This window comes from Sycon ciliatum, chromosome 2 (assembly GCF_964019385.1).
Source record: "Sycon ciliatum chromosome 2, ocSycCili1.1, whole genome shotgun sequence".
Lineage (NCBI taxonomy): Eukaryota > Metazoa > Porifera > Calcarea > Leucosolenida > Sycettidae > Sycon > Sycon ciliatum.
In genome coordinates, this window is record NC_088644.1 from 5,626,391 (window position 1) to 5,638,582 (window position 12,192).

Genomic DNA, 12,192 nt, shown 5'->3' on the forward strand with positions numbered 1-12,192 from the left:
GTTGAGCCAACAAGCTGGAATAATGAAAAAAACAACCAGCCAAATCCGCGTTCTCTACACGGTAGTGCTAAACTGCTGAGACCAGAGTTCGCATCGTTGTTCGTGTGCCTGACCAGCTAAGCGCAGGTTCCACCGAGGAGGCCCTACACTCTCAGGCCCAGGGCCAGGGAGCCCTACACAGTGAAAAACGTATGTGTAGGGCTCCTGCTCAGGCCCGCTGTTGAGTTTTTTGTGCTCTCTCCCATTCATTTCTACAGAGTAGGTTGTATCTTTTAAGTTAAAAAGAATTCTTTTTTAAGTGACCACGTTCATATCATTGTATTTTCATGCCGAGACCCCCCCCCCCCCAGGCTACACGCATGATTGAGCTACATGTACAAGTAAAGTGTTGATCGATGAACTGGATCCGATCAAGCTTGCCAATGTCATGTCAGGTGCCTTGCAGCCCTAGCCAGACCTGCCAACCGTTGGTATATTCACTGGAGCAGGGTGCAAACTTGACTCCCACGACAGGATGATTTCATTGGGCAGGCACTACATTAGTCCAGGAGAATGTGGTAAAGGCAATGACTATTTGACAGAGCTAACAGAAGATACAGAATGGCTCTCCAGCATTGACTGGGCCAATAATATAAAATCAACTGCCAGCGACATAGAATATCAATCCCAGGGCTCATCAGCGGCCAGAGGGGGATAGTAGGGAATCAACAGAAGGCGGAGGGATGAACCACTGGGTATGTAAAATACATGTATGGAAGTACAGGTGTCTATGTGCTAAATACAATCATGTACATACTTCAGAAGTAGGTATAAGTACAAGTTTCTATGTGCATGAGTGCATCATCAGGCTGTTCAGAGTGCTCACTGTCCAGTGGACTGAGCTGGTAATACAAGACAAGAGTGAATACAAAATGTAGAGCTCCAATTGGGATTTGAGTATAGTAAAATAGATAAGGAGTGTTGCTCAACGACGTGGGCATGACATCATCACTATGGGACATGACATCATCACTATGGGCATGAAAGCATGGATTAGTGCATGACATCATCATTATGGGCATAAAAACATGGATTAGTGCATGACATCATCACTATGGGCATGACATCATCATCATCATGAACTTGTGGACAGTGAACAGCCATGCACAACTGTGGCACTTGCCAGAGAAAACAGAATACATGTTGGCGGAAATATTTTCTCATCAGGAAGACATCAAGGACAGTGAAACCATCTCAAGAGAACGAGCTGGAGAAACGTCTGTTGAAACGCGGCTATAAACTACATACAGGAAATCATAATACATCAGCTTATCATCAATCCATCCTGGACCTATACTTCACAGAGTAGGTCCAAGTGGAGACGATCGATACAAATCTAATGGACAACTGGAAGTCAGCAGTAGCGGAAGATCCCAGAGAAACATCGCCTGTATTGGACCAACACAAGAAAGAAGATGTACATGAATGCTGGCCAGCTCTCATTGACGGTCCGGTATGGGGTATGTATGGGATATGTATGGGGTATGTATGGGGTATGTATGGGATATGTATGGGGTATGTATGGGATATGTATGGGATATGTACGGGGTATGTATGGGGTATGTATGGGATATGTATGGGATATGTATGGGATATGTATGGGGTATGTATGGGTTACGTACGGGATAGCGTGCCAGGCACGGCATGTCATGTGACATGTGAACATGCACAACACACACCCATTCATAGGGAATACGGCGGTGTGGATACCGGCTATGACAGACACTACAGTTAAACATGTCTAAGACCACCACTCAAGAGACCTTCAGAACGTGTTCTCTGTTATCAGGTGATCTCCTTATAGGCGATTCACACGACAGACAAATCCACGTGCACCGGACCGTTACTATGGCATTTTACCTGCGAACGAGAAAGTGGCTGAAAGTGGCTGAAAAGTGCAAGTGAGCTGGGGGCCCACTTTCACGATAATCGTGGTGTGCACGAGTGCATTTACACAAAAAAGCGCGAAACAAGACTTGATTGTTTACGCGGCTCTTTTCACCATGATAATTATTGTATGCGTGTTTTGAAAATTTGAAATACCCATGGGAACTGGTGGGTGAATCATTCAAAAATGCAAATGTGCCTGTCGTCGAGTGCAGATGTGTGAATCGACGCACTCACTTTTCTCGTGAATCACTCGCTGTAAGACGTGCACGTGCCTGTCGTGTGAATCGCCTAGTAGTGCTATCCAGGACCATTTGACTGGAAATAGCATCCCTTGGCCCGGGTTGCAGTGGTCTAATGGGACAGGTGTTGGCATTATCAGAGTTGTCACCTTGATAGGTGTTACTCTGCTAGTACTAACGTAACGTCTTGTGCATAGCTTTGGGAATGACATGAGTGATTTGTCCCTGCCCTCGCGATATCGAGCACTTTGTGTAAATACAAGTACATAGTAACTCAGCTTGTAGTACAAGCCGTACATTCCGTATATATGTTGTATGAGCCCTTTAGACCCGTACACATTCCCGTATGCACACACTTCCGTACACATATACATACACATCTGCACATCCCTGTACACACACGTTCCTGCACTCCCTACACATTCATGCACCCCTTTTCCCGCTCACCCTATAGCTATTGCCACTTACTGCATGCACCCCTTTTCCCGCTCACCCTATTGCCACTTACTGCATGCACCCCTTTTTACCTCAACAACTTTAGATATAACCAGAAGGCTGAGCTTGCGCAGTGTAGTTAGTTCTCCTAGTTTATTCTCCGAGTAGTTCTCCTAGTGGATTCTCCGAGTAGTACTCCCAGTTGTTCTTACAGTTGGTAGTCCTCCGAGTTGTTTTCTCCTCATAATTGCCCCCGAGTCCTCTGCTTTAGTCCTCCTTGTGTTCAGTGAATATAACTGTTATCCTAACCTACATTCCGTGCTGCCGTGTAAAGAGTGTGATAAAGTAGAGTAGTAACGTAGAGTACAGTACCCATATATAGACGGCGTACATTTGATAACATATACTGTCATTGACATGGAAATCCGGTGGAATGACCGGGGCCGCCACCCTCAGTGCGTACAGAACGTTGTATACATGCAGTGCACGTGTTGATAGCAGTACACATGTACTAATGGCTGTCATGGGGCCGCTTGACCTCCGACTGGATTTCCATGTCCACAACAGTAGATATACAGTCAGACCTGGCTTATCCGGTTCTCTTTTATCCGGATCCCTCGCCATCCGGAAGAAAATCGCTGGTTACCGATTTACAGCATATGGCATGCATACATACAGTATGTGTGGTCGATTATCCGGTTCCCTCGGCTATCCGGATATTTTTTTGTGGAAAACGGATGTGTGCGGTTATGTGTAGTCTGACTGTATAGCAATACGGGATGAATTGCACTCGGAACTCAAAGCAAAGTCCAGTTATATTGCACTTGGCTTACCCGGGTAGTCATGACAACAGAGGCATCATGGCCGATCAAGGAGAGCCTCAAACTCAGTACGCTTGAATGCGAAGAGTGAGTTCATGTCTGTGATGATGTCTAAGAAGATGATGAACGATGCCCGCCCGCACCCCTGCAGGTGCTGCAGCAGTTCCTCGTTGTGTACATTTGGGCCAGCACTCTTTTCTAGTGCCCTGAAGTGCCTGATAATCAGGTTGTCTGCAAGAAGCCTCCGTGCTATGACTTTGTCTCGGAACGTTCTTGGGTCCAGTGAGATAATCCATCTTCGGTACTTGTCCAGGCAGAAATCTGGATGGTCCCAGGGATCTAGGGGAATACAGCACAGAACACAATGCAGGCAAATATACCAATCTACTCTTATCTGCATAGAGAACTACAGAGCAACAGAGCATAATTGCATCTTGGTATGGGTCTTATCCAGAGCACAGTCACACCAAGAATAATGAAATATGCTATAGAAAATTAGTCAGGAATAATCTTCAACATACTGTACTCGTCAGTTGCTGGGCTGGCGACGTCATCAGAAGCAGCTGCAGTCAAATTGGCACAGCATGGAACCACACACATGAGATTACAAGTACATTTTGCTAGGTTCACTGCCAGCACACACACATACGCACACACACACGCACGCACACACACGCACACACGCACACACACACACACACACACACACACACACACACACACACACACACACACACACACACACACACACACACACACACACACACACACACACACACACACACACACACACATTTAAATCACTGTAAACCAGCTCATGAGCGCATGTGCATAGATTTTGGGCAATATACAATCCAACTGAAGAGATTGAATCCTAGATTTCTCCCTTTGTTAACCAGTTCAATTCTTGCAAACAAGACAGTTGAAATGCCGCAAAACATCACCACCTTAACATTGTAAGAGGGATGAGTTCATGGTCAGAAGAAATGATGTCATCACTCATTGGCATTACATCATCATCTATTAGAATCACGTGATAGCCAGTAAACAAAGAACACATACTTAGACATGAACACCAGGGGATGTTTGACTGGCCAATCCGGATTCAGATCAGATCCACTGGACCAGTCAAAACAGCAGTTCCCAGGCAGACTTACGACTATACAGTCATGCAGCAACACACATCCATCTCCATATCCATATCCACTCACGCACCCCCACCCACACACCCCCACCCACACACCTCCACCCACACCCACACCCACCTAAACCCGCATACACAAATAAATACAAAGCGTATTTTCTGGAGTATAAGCTGCTCCTAGTCTTTTTGTCACGAAATACCGACATCTATCCCATTAATTATCCCCATCAATTTGACCATTGTTGTATAAGACAAACAGATTTTGTTTTGGGTGGATTGCTGGTGTTTAAAGTGCCCCTTAAACTCTGAAAAATGAGCTACACATACACAGCATGCACATGTATATTATACACATGCACAGCACTCACACACGCACTCACATGCACACACACACGCACACACATAGGCACACACACACACATGCATGCATGTACGCATGCATGCACACTCACTCACACATGCACACACAACACCAGTCCATGTATCAATGCAAGACAACCACCTACCAGTCGTGGAGTGGCTATCACTAGGGCTGACAGTACAGAGGACCCGCCCTGGACACTCCAGCATTGCCTGATACAAATCTTTGGCACTGGCTATCTTGGGAAGGATTTCATCGACCAGGGTTAGCACCACGCTGTCAGGCAAGTTGGAAATCGACCCACGAAACAGATCAGTAGCCATCTTGGTCTGACGGTTCCACAGATGTTCGTCCACGTCATCCAGGAAGGATATATTCACCTGTCCACATTCGTTCAGTTTGAGAAGACAGTCGTGTAGTGGAAAGTCGTGGCGTAGGAGAATGCGATGCTGGTAGAAGGCCGAGCAAAGACGTGCGGCTCTTCGGCGTTCCGAAACCGTATCTACACACGGAAATAAGAGTGGAACAAAAATACTAGGAAAAAATATGACCCGGGTTACGACCAAAACGTTGTCATAAAACCTTTAAAATATGTTACGCACGTCGTGTCATACGCATATACGGACAAACAGACAGACAAAGAGACATGCTCAGAAACAGTCACACCCACCCGCAGACAAATATACACATGCACACATACACATGCACACATACACACATGTGCACCATACTTGCCAACCCAGCCGAAGCAAATCCCTTAGTAACACACCCAGTTTCCCTTACTTTTCTCTCATTTCCCTTATTTTGCTGGTTTTCGCCAATTTCGGCCAATTTCTCTTTTTTTTGGGCAATATTTGCGTATTTTTGCGTATTTTGCGCAATTATTTGGGAATTTTTTCTTTCTTCTTATTGATTTCAAACCCATTGCTCATTGGGGGACCAAAACCTGAGTTTCTTCATTGTCAGATCGCCCCTCCATGTGTGATTCTATGAAATGCAAGGCCGCTTGTGCCCTTGTCACACCACAAAACAACCTTTTCTTACATGACCCGTGATCGTTGCCGGGGCCATGGCCAATAGGCGATCTTCCCGCCGCGGGCATAATCAGGCCATCAGGACCGTTTGACGTCATTTCGGTAGTTTCAGGACCGTTTGACGTCATTTTGGGAATGGCAGGACCGTTTGACGTCATTTTGGGAATAATTTTTCGACCTTTCGACCTTTGACCTTCCCTAATATGTTGCTTCGTGCTGTAAGAAATCAAATCAAGCACGCTCTGTCTGTCATGATGGCTGAATCTTGCCCTTGCCTGCAGCCCTCGGGCCTCCGGCCCTTGGGCTGCAGGCTCGGGCACGATTCAGCCATCATGACCTCCTGAGCGTACTTGATTACATACTTTTGGAACACTCATGGTTCAGTGGCAATACGGGTAGTTTTTCGATCAAAGTAAAAAATCCCCGGTATGCCGGTAGTTACCCTAGTTTTCCAGTAGTGTACTGAGAAACCGGTGTGGTTGGCAAGTATGGTGCACATACACAAACACACACACACACACACAAACACACACACACACACACCTAGGCATGCACATACACAACAACTTCACTGTTGGCGGTATGGGAAGGGATCGGTCAGGTAGCAACTGCCAAAGCAGGAGCCTTGAAAGAGCCAAGAGCGGTAGTCCAGTCTACAGGACTCTAACCGAGTAGCCGGAGATTCGAGTGACCAGCACCCAGCACCCTCTTTATATCTTACAGAGTACTGTATAGCAGGAAATTTTCGGACGGAAATATTTTCGGACAAAGCCGAATTTCGACATTTCGTACGGATTTTATTTTTGTACAGTGGTGCATGCTAAATGCAATTGTTTGCTTGCGGTACGCATGTTTAGTGTACATAACTTCACAGGAACAAATTTTAGTACGGAATTAATTTTAGTACAAAAGAGGGCGTGTACGAAATCGTACGAAAATAAATTCCGTCCGAAAATTTCCTGCTATACAGTAAATCAGTGACTTTAAAAAGTGGGACGTGGATGTATGAACAACAGAAATCTGACAACCACAAACTGTGATCAGATACGGAATGGAGCAAAACAAAGAAGAAGAACTTTGGTGGGGAGGGCCAAGAAAACTGTAAGAGACAATTGCTCCTAATGAGGTAGCATCATTTGAGCAGTAGCAGGGATACATGGGCTCCCATTAATCTTCATTATTTTCACAATGCTACACACACTAAGACAGACAGAAACACATACCGCCACACACAAACACACACACACACACACACACACACATACACAAACACACATGCACACACACACACACACAAACGCACACCGAGGCATGACACACAGTGCAACTGACCTGCATTAAAGCAGCTTGCGGACACAGCATATGGATGGTTTTTTCTTGTGTCGGGCTCCCGCTCATCAGGCATGACAAACTGAGCACGCAGTCGCTCACTGGCAAGGAACTCCATGGCAGCATTCAGGTCTCCTTGCTGATCCCGCTGTCGCAGAAGATCGCTACTCGGCAGGCACCCATCATCAACGAACGCCGTTGACATGTCAGAACCAGGAGATTGTTGGCGAGGAAGAGCAGAGATGTAATCCCAGACAATTTCCTGCTGAGAAGTCACGCTACGCTGGTCGGGCCCTCTGGTTATGATGTTGAGCGCGAGTTGACCGTGTGGGATCTCCACCAGTGTGTCTGTGTTCCCGTAGTGAGTTAGCGAAACACGAACACCTCCCTGCCAAACAGGAAACTTGCGTGTCCTGTTGGCGAAGGAGTTGACGAGTGACATTTGTATGGTGGGCATCAACGCTGCGCTGACAGGGATGCCAGACTTACAGTAGAGACGGCGACCAGTGTAGTAGATGTGCTGGTCGGGGTTGGCTTTCTCCCAGTGCAGACTAGTGCGTGATTCAGCCTGTGCAGGAAGAATCATGACTTGCTCACCATCCTCGGTTACATGACACATACCTAGGCGAACGGCAATGTCGAGAGCGTCTTCACCACGCACCGGTGAATCTTTAGCCAGTACTTCAATGACATGGCTGCGTGAAGCGAATCCAAAATCATCACAGATAATGATTGGTGGAGGATATGAACTTGGGGAGTAGAACTTCCCTGTGATGTCACTCATCAACCATAGAGGTTGAACAACCACCAGCTTGGCATCGGGAAAATAGAATACCTGTAGTGAATACACATAGATACCCCATGTACATACATGCACACATACACACATGCACATATGCACACATACAGACATGCACACATACACACATACACACATATACATATAAATATACAAATATTACACAGCAATGAATCAAAAACGTCTCATTCCGCTGTAACTCCGAGTTTCGTGTCAGAACACTTCATATATATGAGTTTCGTGTCAGAACACTTCATCAGACAGCATATGCATATGCTGTCTGATGAAGTGTTCTGACACGAAACTCGGAGTTACAGCGGAATGAGACGTTTTTGATTCATTGCTGTGTAATATTTGTATTACTTGCTCTGTCCAGTGGACATTGAGCACTGTAAGCAGCCTAGGGACCTTAGACAACTGTCTACATATAAATATACATATACAGTGACATACACACAATCACACATGCTGTAGTGATGGAGTATAGTGCACACTTTAGATGAGCTATTTCAGGCCCCAAATCACAGGTGTGCACTATGAGAATGCATGAACTTCGAAAATTAGTGCATTGCATCAATGCATCAATGCTTTCGAAGTTTGCCACTGCTGACCCGGGGCAAGCCATATGCATGCATATAATGATGTCTACTGTCAGCTAAACTGCACATGCATGATGGGTACGAGACCCCATAAGTAGCACTTGCATTATAAAAAGCTACACGAAATAATACTATGATAATTTTGCTAATGTTCCCTCTATAATGCTGTTTACCATTACCTCAACTAGTGAAGATTCTGTAATACTGTCTTTATAATAGTCTTTAAAAAATAGATACTGGAAGGTTCGATGGACTTTTCGTGCGCTCTGGATGGCAGCCGTGAGTCAGTCAAGTGTCAAGTCAAGTCGGCGGAAAAGCGCGAGCTCCAGAGTGGGGAGCAAACCCTTTTCAAACAAATCATTGCCGAAGTCGCTACCACTACTTCGCTTTAAAAGTGATAATTTCCTCAAACCTAGGCTGCCCATCATACTCCGGATATACCTTGAATTGCCAACACGTTGATCAAAGGAGTTGGTGCACATTATATACTCTGGCAAATGTGGCAAATACATACCATGTATACATATACAACCATTGCAAGAGAAACACAAAAATCTGCAAATGCACTTGTTGTGCACGAACAGATTTGCTCTTACAGCAACGATAGAGGACACGATCTAAATGAAACAGATCAAGTGATGATAGCCTATTGCCGCCTGATAGTTTCCCAGTACAAAACAGCCTACCGTTCCATGCATTTTCCTGTATTCCTGTAAATTGCTCTTCGCTCACTTGCATAGAATACTCTTTGAAGCTACCCTGACTGACACTGATTATCAGCATAGCCTATTAGTACTTCCACACGATTTTGTTGCATCCTGGACATTACATGTCGCGCAGAATATTGCGGGTTACAAAAGGATTTCTCAAACTTAAGAAGACAGTACTTGGAGCAGCAAAGTTACTTACAGCGCTTTCTGATGGAGGTTGAACAGCTCCATGTTGACATCCAGGATTTCCTTCAGCGCTTTCAGTACAACTGGTATTGAAGAGTCATCGTAGTTATAATCAAAGCGAACAATTGCTGTAGCCAGGAATTCCATAAACTGGTCGGTGCTGATAGCAGGACTGTCTCTGCATTGATCACGAACATTCTCCAGGTGTGCCTCAGAAATGGACACAACCACCTCCGAATAGGGTCCAGATGCCTATTGAGAACATAACATTGGAAACCAAGATGAATACACTTTGAGAAAGGAGAGAGAGAGAGAGAGAGAGAGAGAGAGAGAAAATGAGAGAGGTGGGGGTAGGGACTGTTTGGAGGTGTGTTTGTTGAGGGGAGGGGGATCAGGGTTGGACTTGCAAAACATCAAACAGTTTAAAATGATAGACCAAAGCCAACACTATTAACAGGTACCGTTGAGGATTATGATTTTAGAACGTTGTCATACTCACTTGTTGTCACCTTTCCTTTGTGTCGTTGGATCACTTCTCTCAATGCAGCCACACCTTCACACGTCTCATTGACAGCATTGACGAATGGGATCGGCTCATCAGGAATTCCAGATGCTCGCTTAAGATTTTCTGCAGCGTCGCACCATCCTTCTCAATGGCGGTCATTGCGCTCCTTGGAGAGTCGGTCCCGGCGTGTCACAACAATAAGAGCTTTGTTGCGAATGGTTGTGCCTCTGGCACAGCTGCAGGCAATGAAATCTGCCCAGGTGCGGATCCAGCGTCTCATGTTCACGATGGACTCCATGCCCGACACCGTGAGCAGATTGAGAGCCCAGACGTCGGAGAATTTCGTCAGTCGCTGATGTTGTGACATGAATCGATACTGACCTCCAAGGTCGAGGTATATCGTACCGTAGGCATCCACGTAACGTCGCATACCTCGTGTTCTGGAGGCCAGTTACTTGTCACATTGGTCACCGCGGATGAAATTCTGAATTTGCCAAAGAAACGGCGGCGGTTAGAATTGATTTCAGAAGGGATGACTTTCCTCCGCCAGGGGTGACCCAGAAGTCGAACAACCAGTGGAGATTGCTGGTTAGTTTTCCGGCGATCCTGTTCAGTGAAACTTGCTACAAACACAATTTAAGTACGAAAGAGAAAAAAGCAAAGACAGAAGCGGGGCACATTTGATACACAAATTTCAACCTCCATCCAGCGTGTCTTGCCTTGGACAATAGTGGCTAAACAAACAAGCAACACCCACTCTCAATACCGTATTTATACAACATACACTCATCTACACGGAATTTCTCGCAACGTCAGACAATGAAGTATACTTGTAGCAGGCTAAATCGGAGTCTCACTTCACGAATACTTCACATGGCCAATTCAGTAAAGCCTTAGCTATGAACAAACGTTCAGAAGTTTTGTTTAGTCACACGGATTCAACATTAAAATGTGTACTTCAGTAAAAAAATACTTGTATGGATATAATACAGTGTTTTGGCCACAAACAAAACCCTGCACCTTATCAGCAATGACTACTGATCTTCAGCAACTTGGATCTCCTATAATACGCATCCTGTCTATGCTTTCGTAATGCTAACATAATGCTCGGATAGCACTCGCTACTGATCTTCAGAAACGTGGCCTGGCTATCGCTCACAACGAGAGAGCTTGGAAGGTCAGGGCCCTACGCTATGCTTTTTGCCTTGATGACCTAGACAAAAAAAAGCATAGGGATGTTATAAATTCTTTAAAAAATTCCTTTTTTTAAGACATAACCTGGGATTCGAACCCGCACTATCGCGCACCCCTGCATGCATGCCCCGATACACTTCGCATACATGCTAATTCTTCCAAGTTGCTTCACGTGATGATCTTGTATTTGAAAACCCTATTTTAATATGCATTGTGGCCAGCCGTCTTTGAATGTACGGTACGGTACGGGATAGGTACGGGACAGGTAGGATCGAGGGTAATACGACACCGTCTACCGCCTTGATGACTGCAAAAAAAGCATAGGGATGTTATAAATTTTTCAATTCTCCAATTTTTTTTCAGGCATATCCTGGGATTCGAACCCGCACCATCGCCCTACATGCATTCCCCTATACACTTCGCATTCATACCCATTCTTCCAAGTTGCTTCACGTTATGATCTTGCTTTAAAAGCCCTATTTGAATATTGCGGCCAGCTGTATGTGGCCAGCTGTGTTTGATGGTACGGTCCGGTACGGGACATATACGGGATAGCGCCAGGCGTGACACAAACAAACACACAAATACCAAATTAAAGCTGTGTGGACCCTGACGTTACTGAAGTAACGTCTTCTGCATAGCTACGGGAATAAGCTGTTGTAATGTTCATCGTACTGTTGTACGACATGCTATACGACATCCTTACACCGTACAACACCCTATTTGAATATTTTGACCAGTTGTGTTTGATGGTACGTTACGGGACAGGTATGGGATATCGCCAGGCATGCCGACGGCACACAAAAACACACACCTTGATGGTACGGTACGGGATAGCACCGGCATGCTGATGGCACAAACAAACCACGGAATTAAAGCTGTGTGCACCCTGGCTAGCGCCAGACAT

The 12,192-nt window shown here is 45.5% G+C and overlaps 1 protein-coding gene across 1 annotated transcript; it reads right to left on the bottom strand.

Annotated features, from left to right (window-relative positions):
• Nucleotides 1-475: 475 nt before the first annotated feature.
• Nucleotides 476-8,131, bottom strand: LOC135808388 (uncharacterized). The gene is made up of 5 exons (XM_065321572.1): nt 7,296-8,131; nt 5,075-5,431; nt 3,946-3,987; nt 3,437-3,763; nt 476-1,427 (listed from the first exon to the last, which is right to left on the bottom strand). The coding sequence occupies exons 1-4, from the start codon at nt 8,074-8,076 to the stop codon at nt 3,462-3,464; spliced, it is 1,482 nt and encodes a 493-aa protein (XP_065177644.1). The 5' UTR covers nt 8,077-8,131; the 3' UTR covers nt 476-1,427; nt 3,437-3,461.
• Between the last annotated feature and the right edge of the window lie 4,061 nt (nt 8,132-12,192).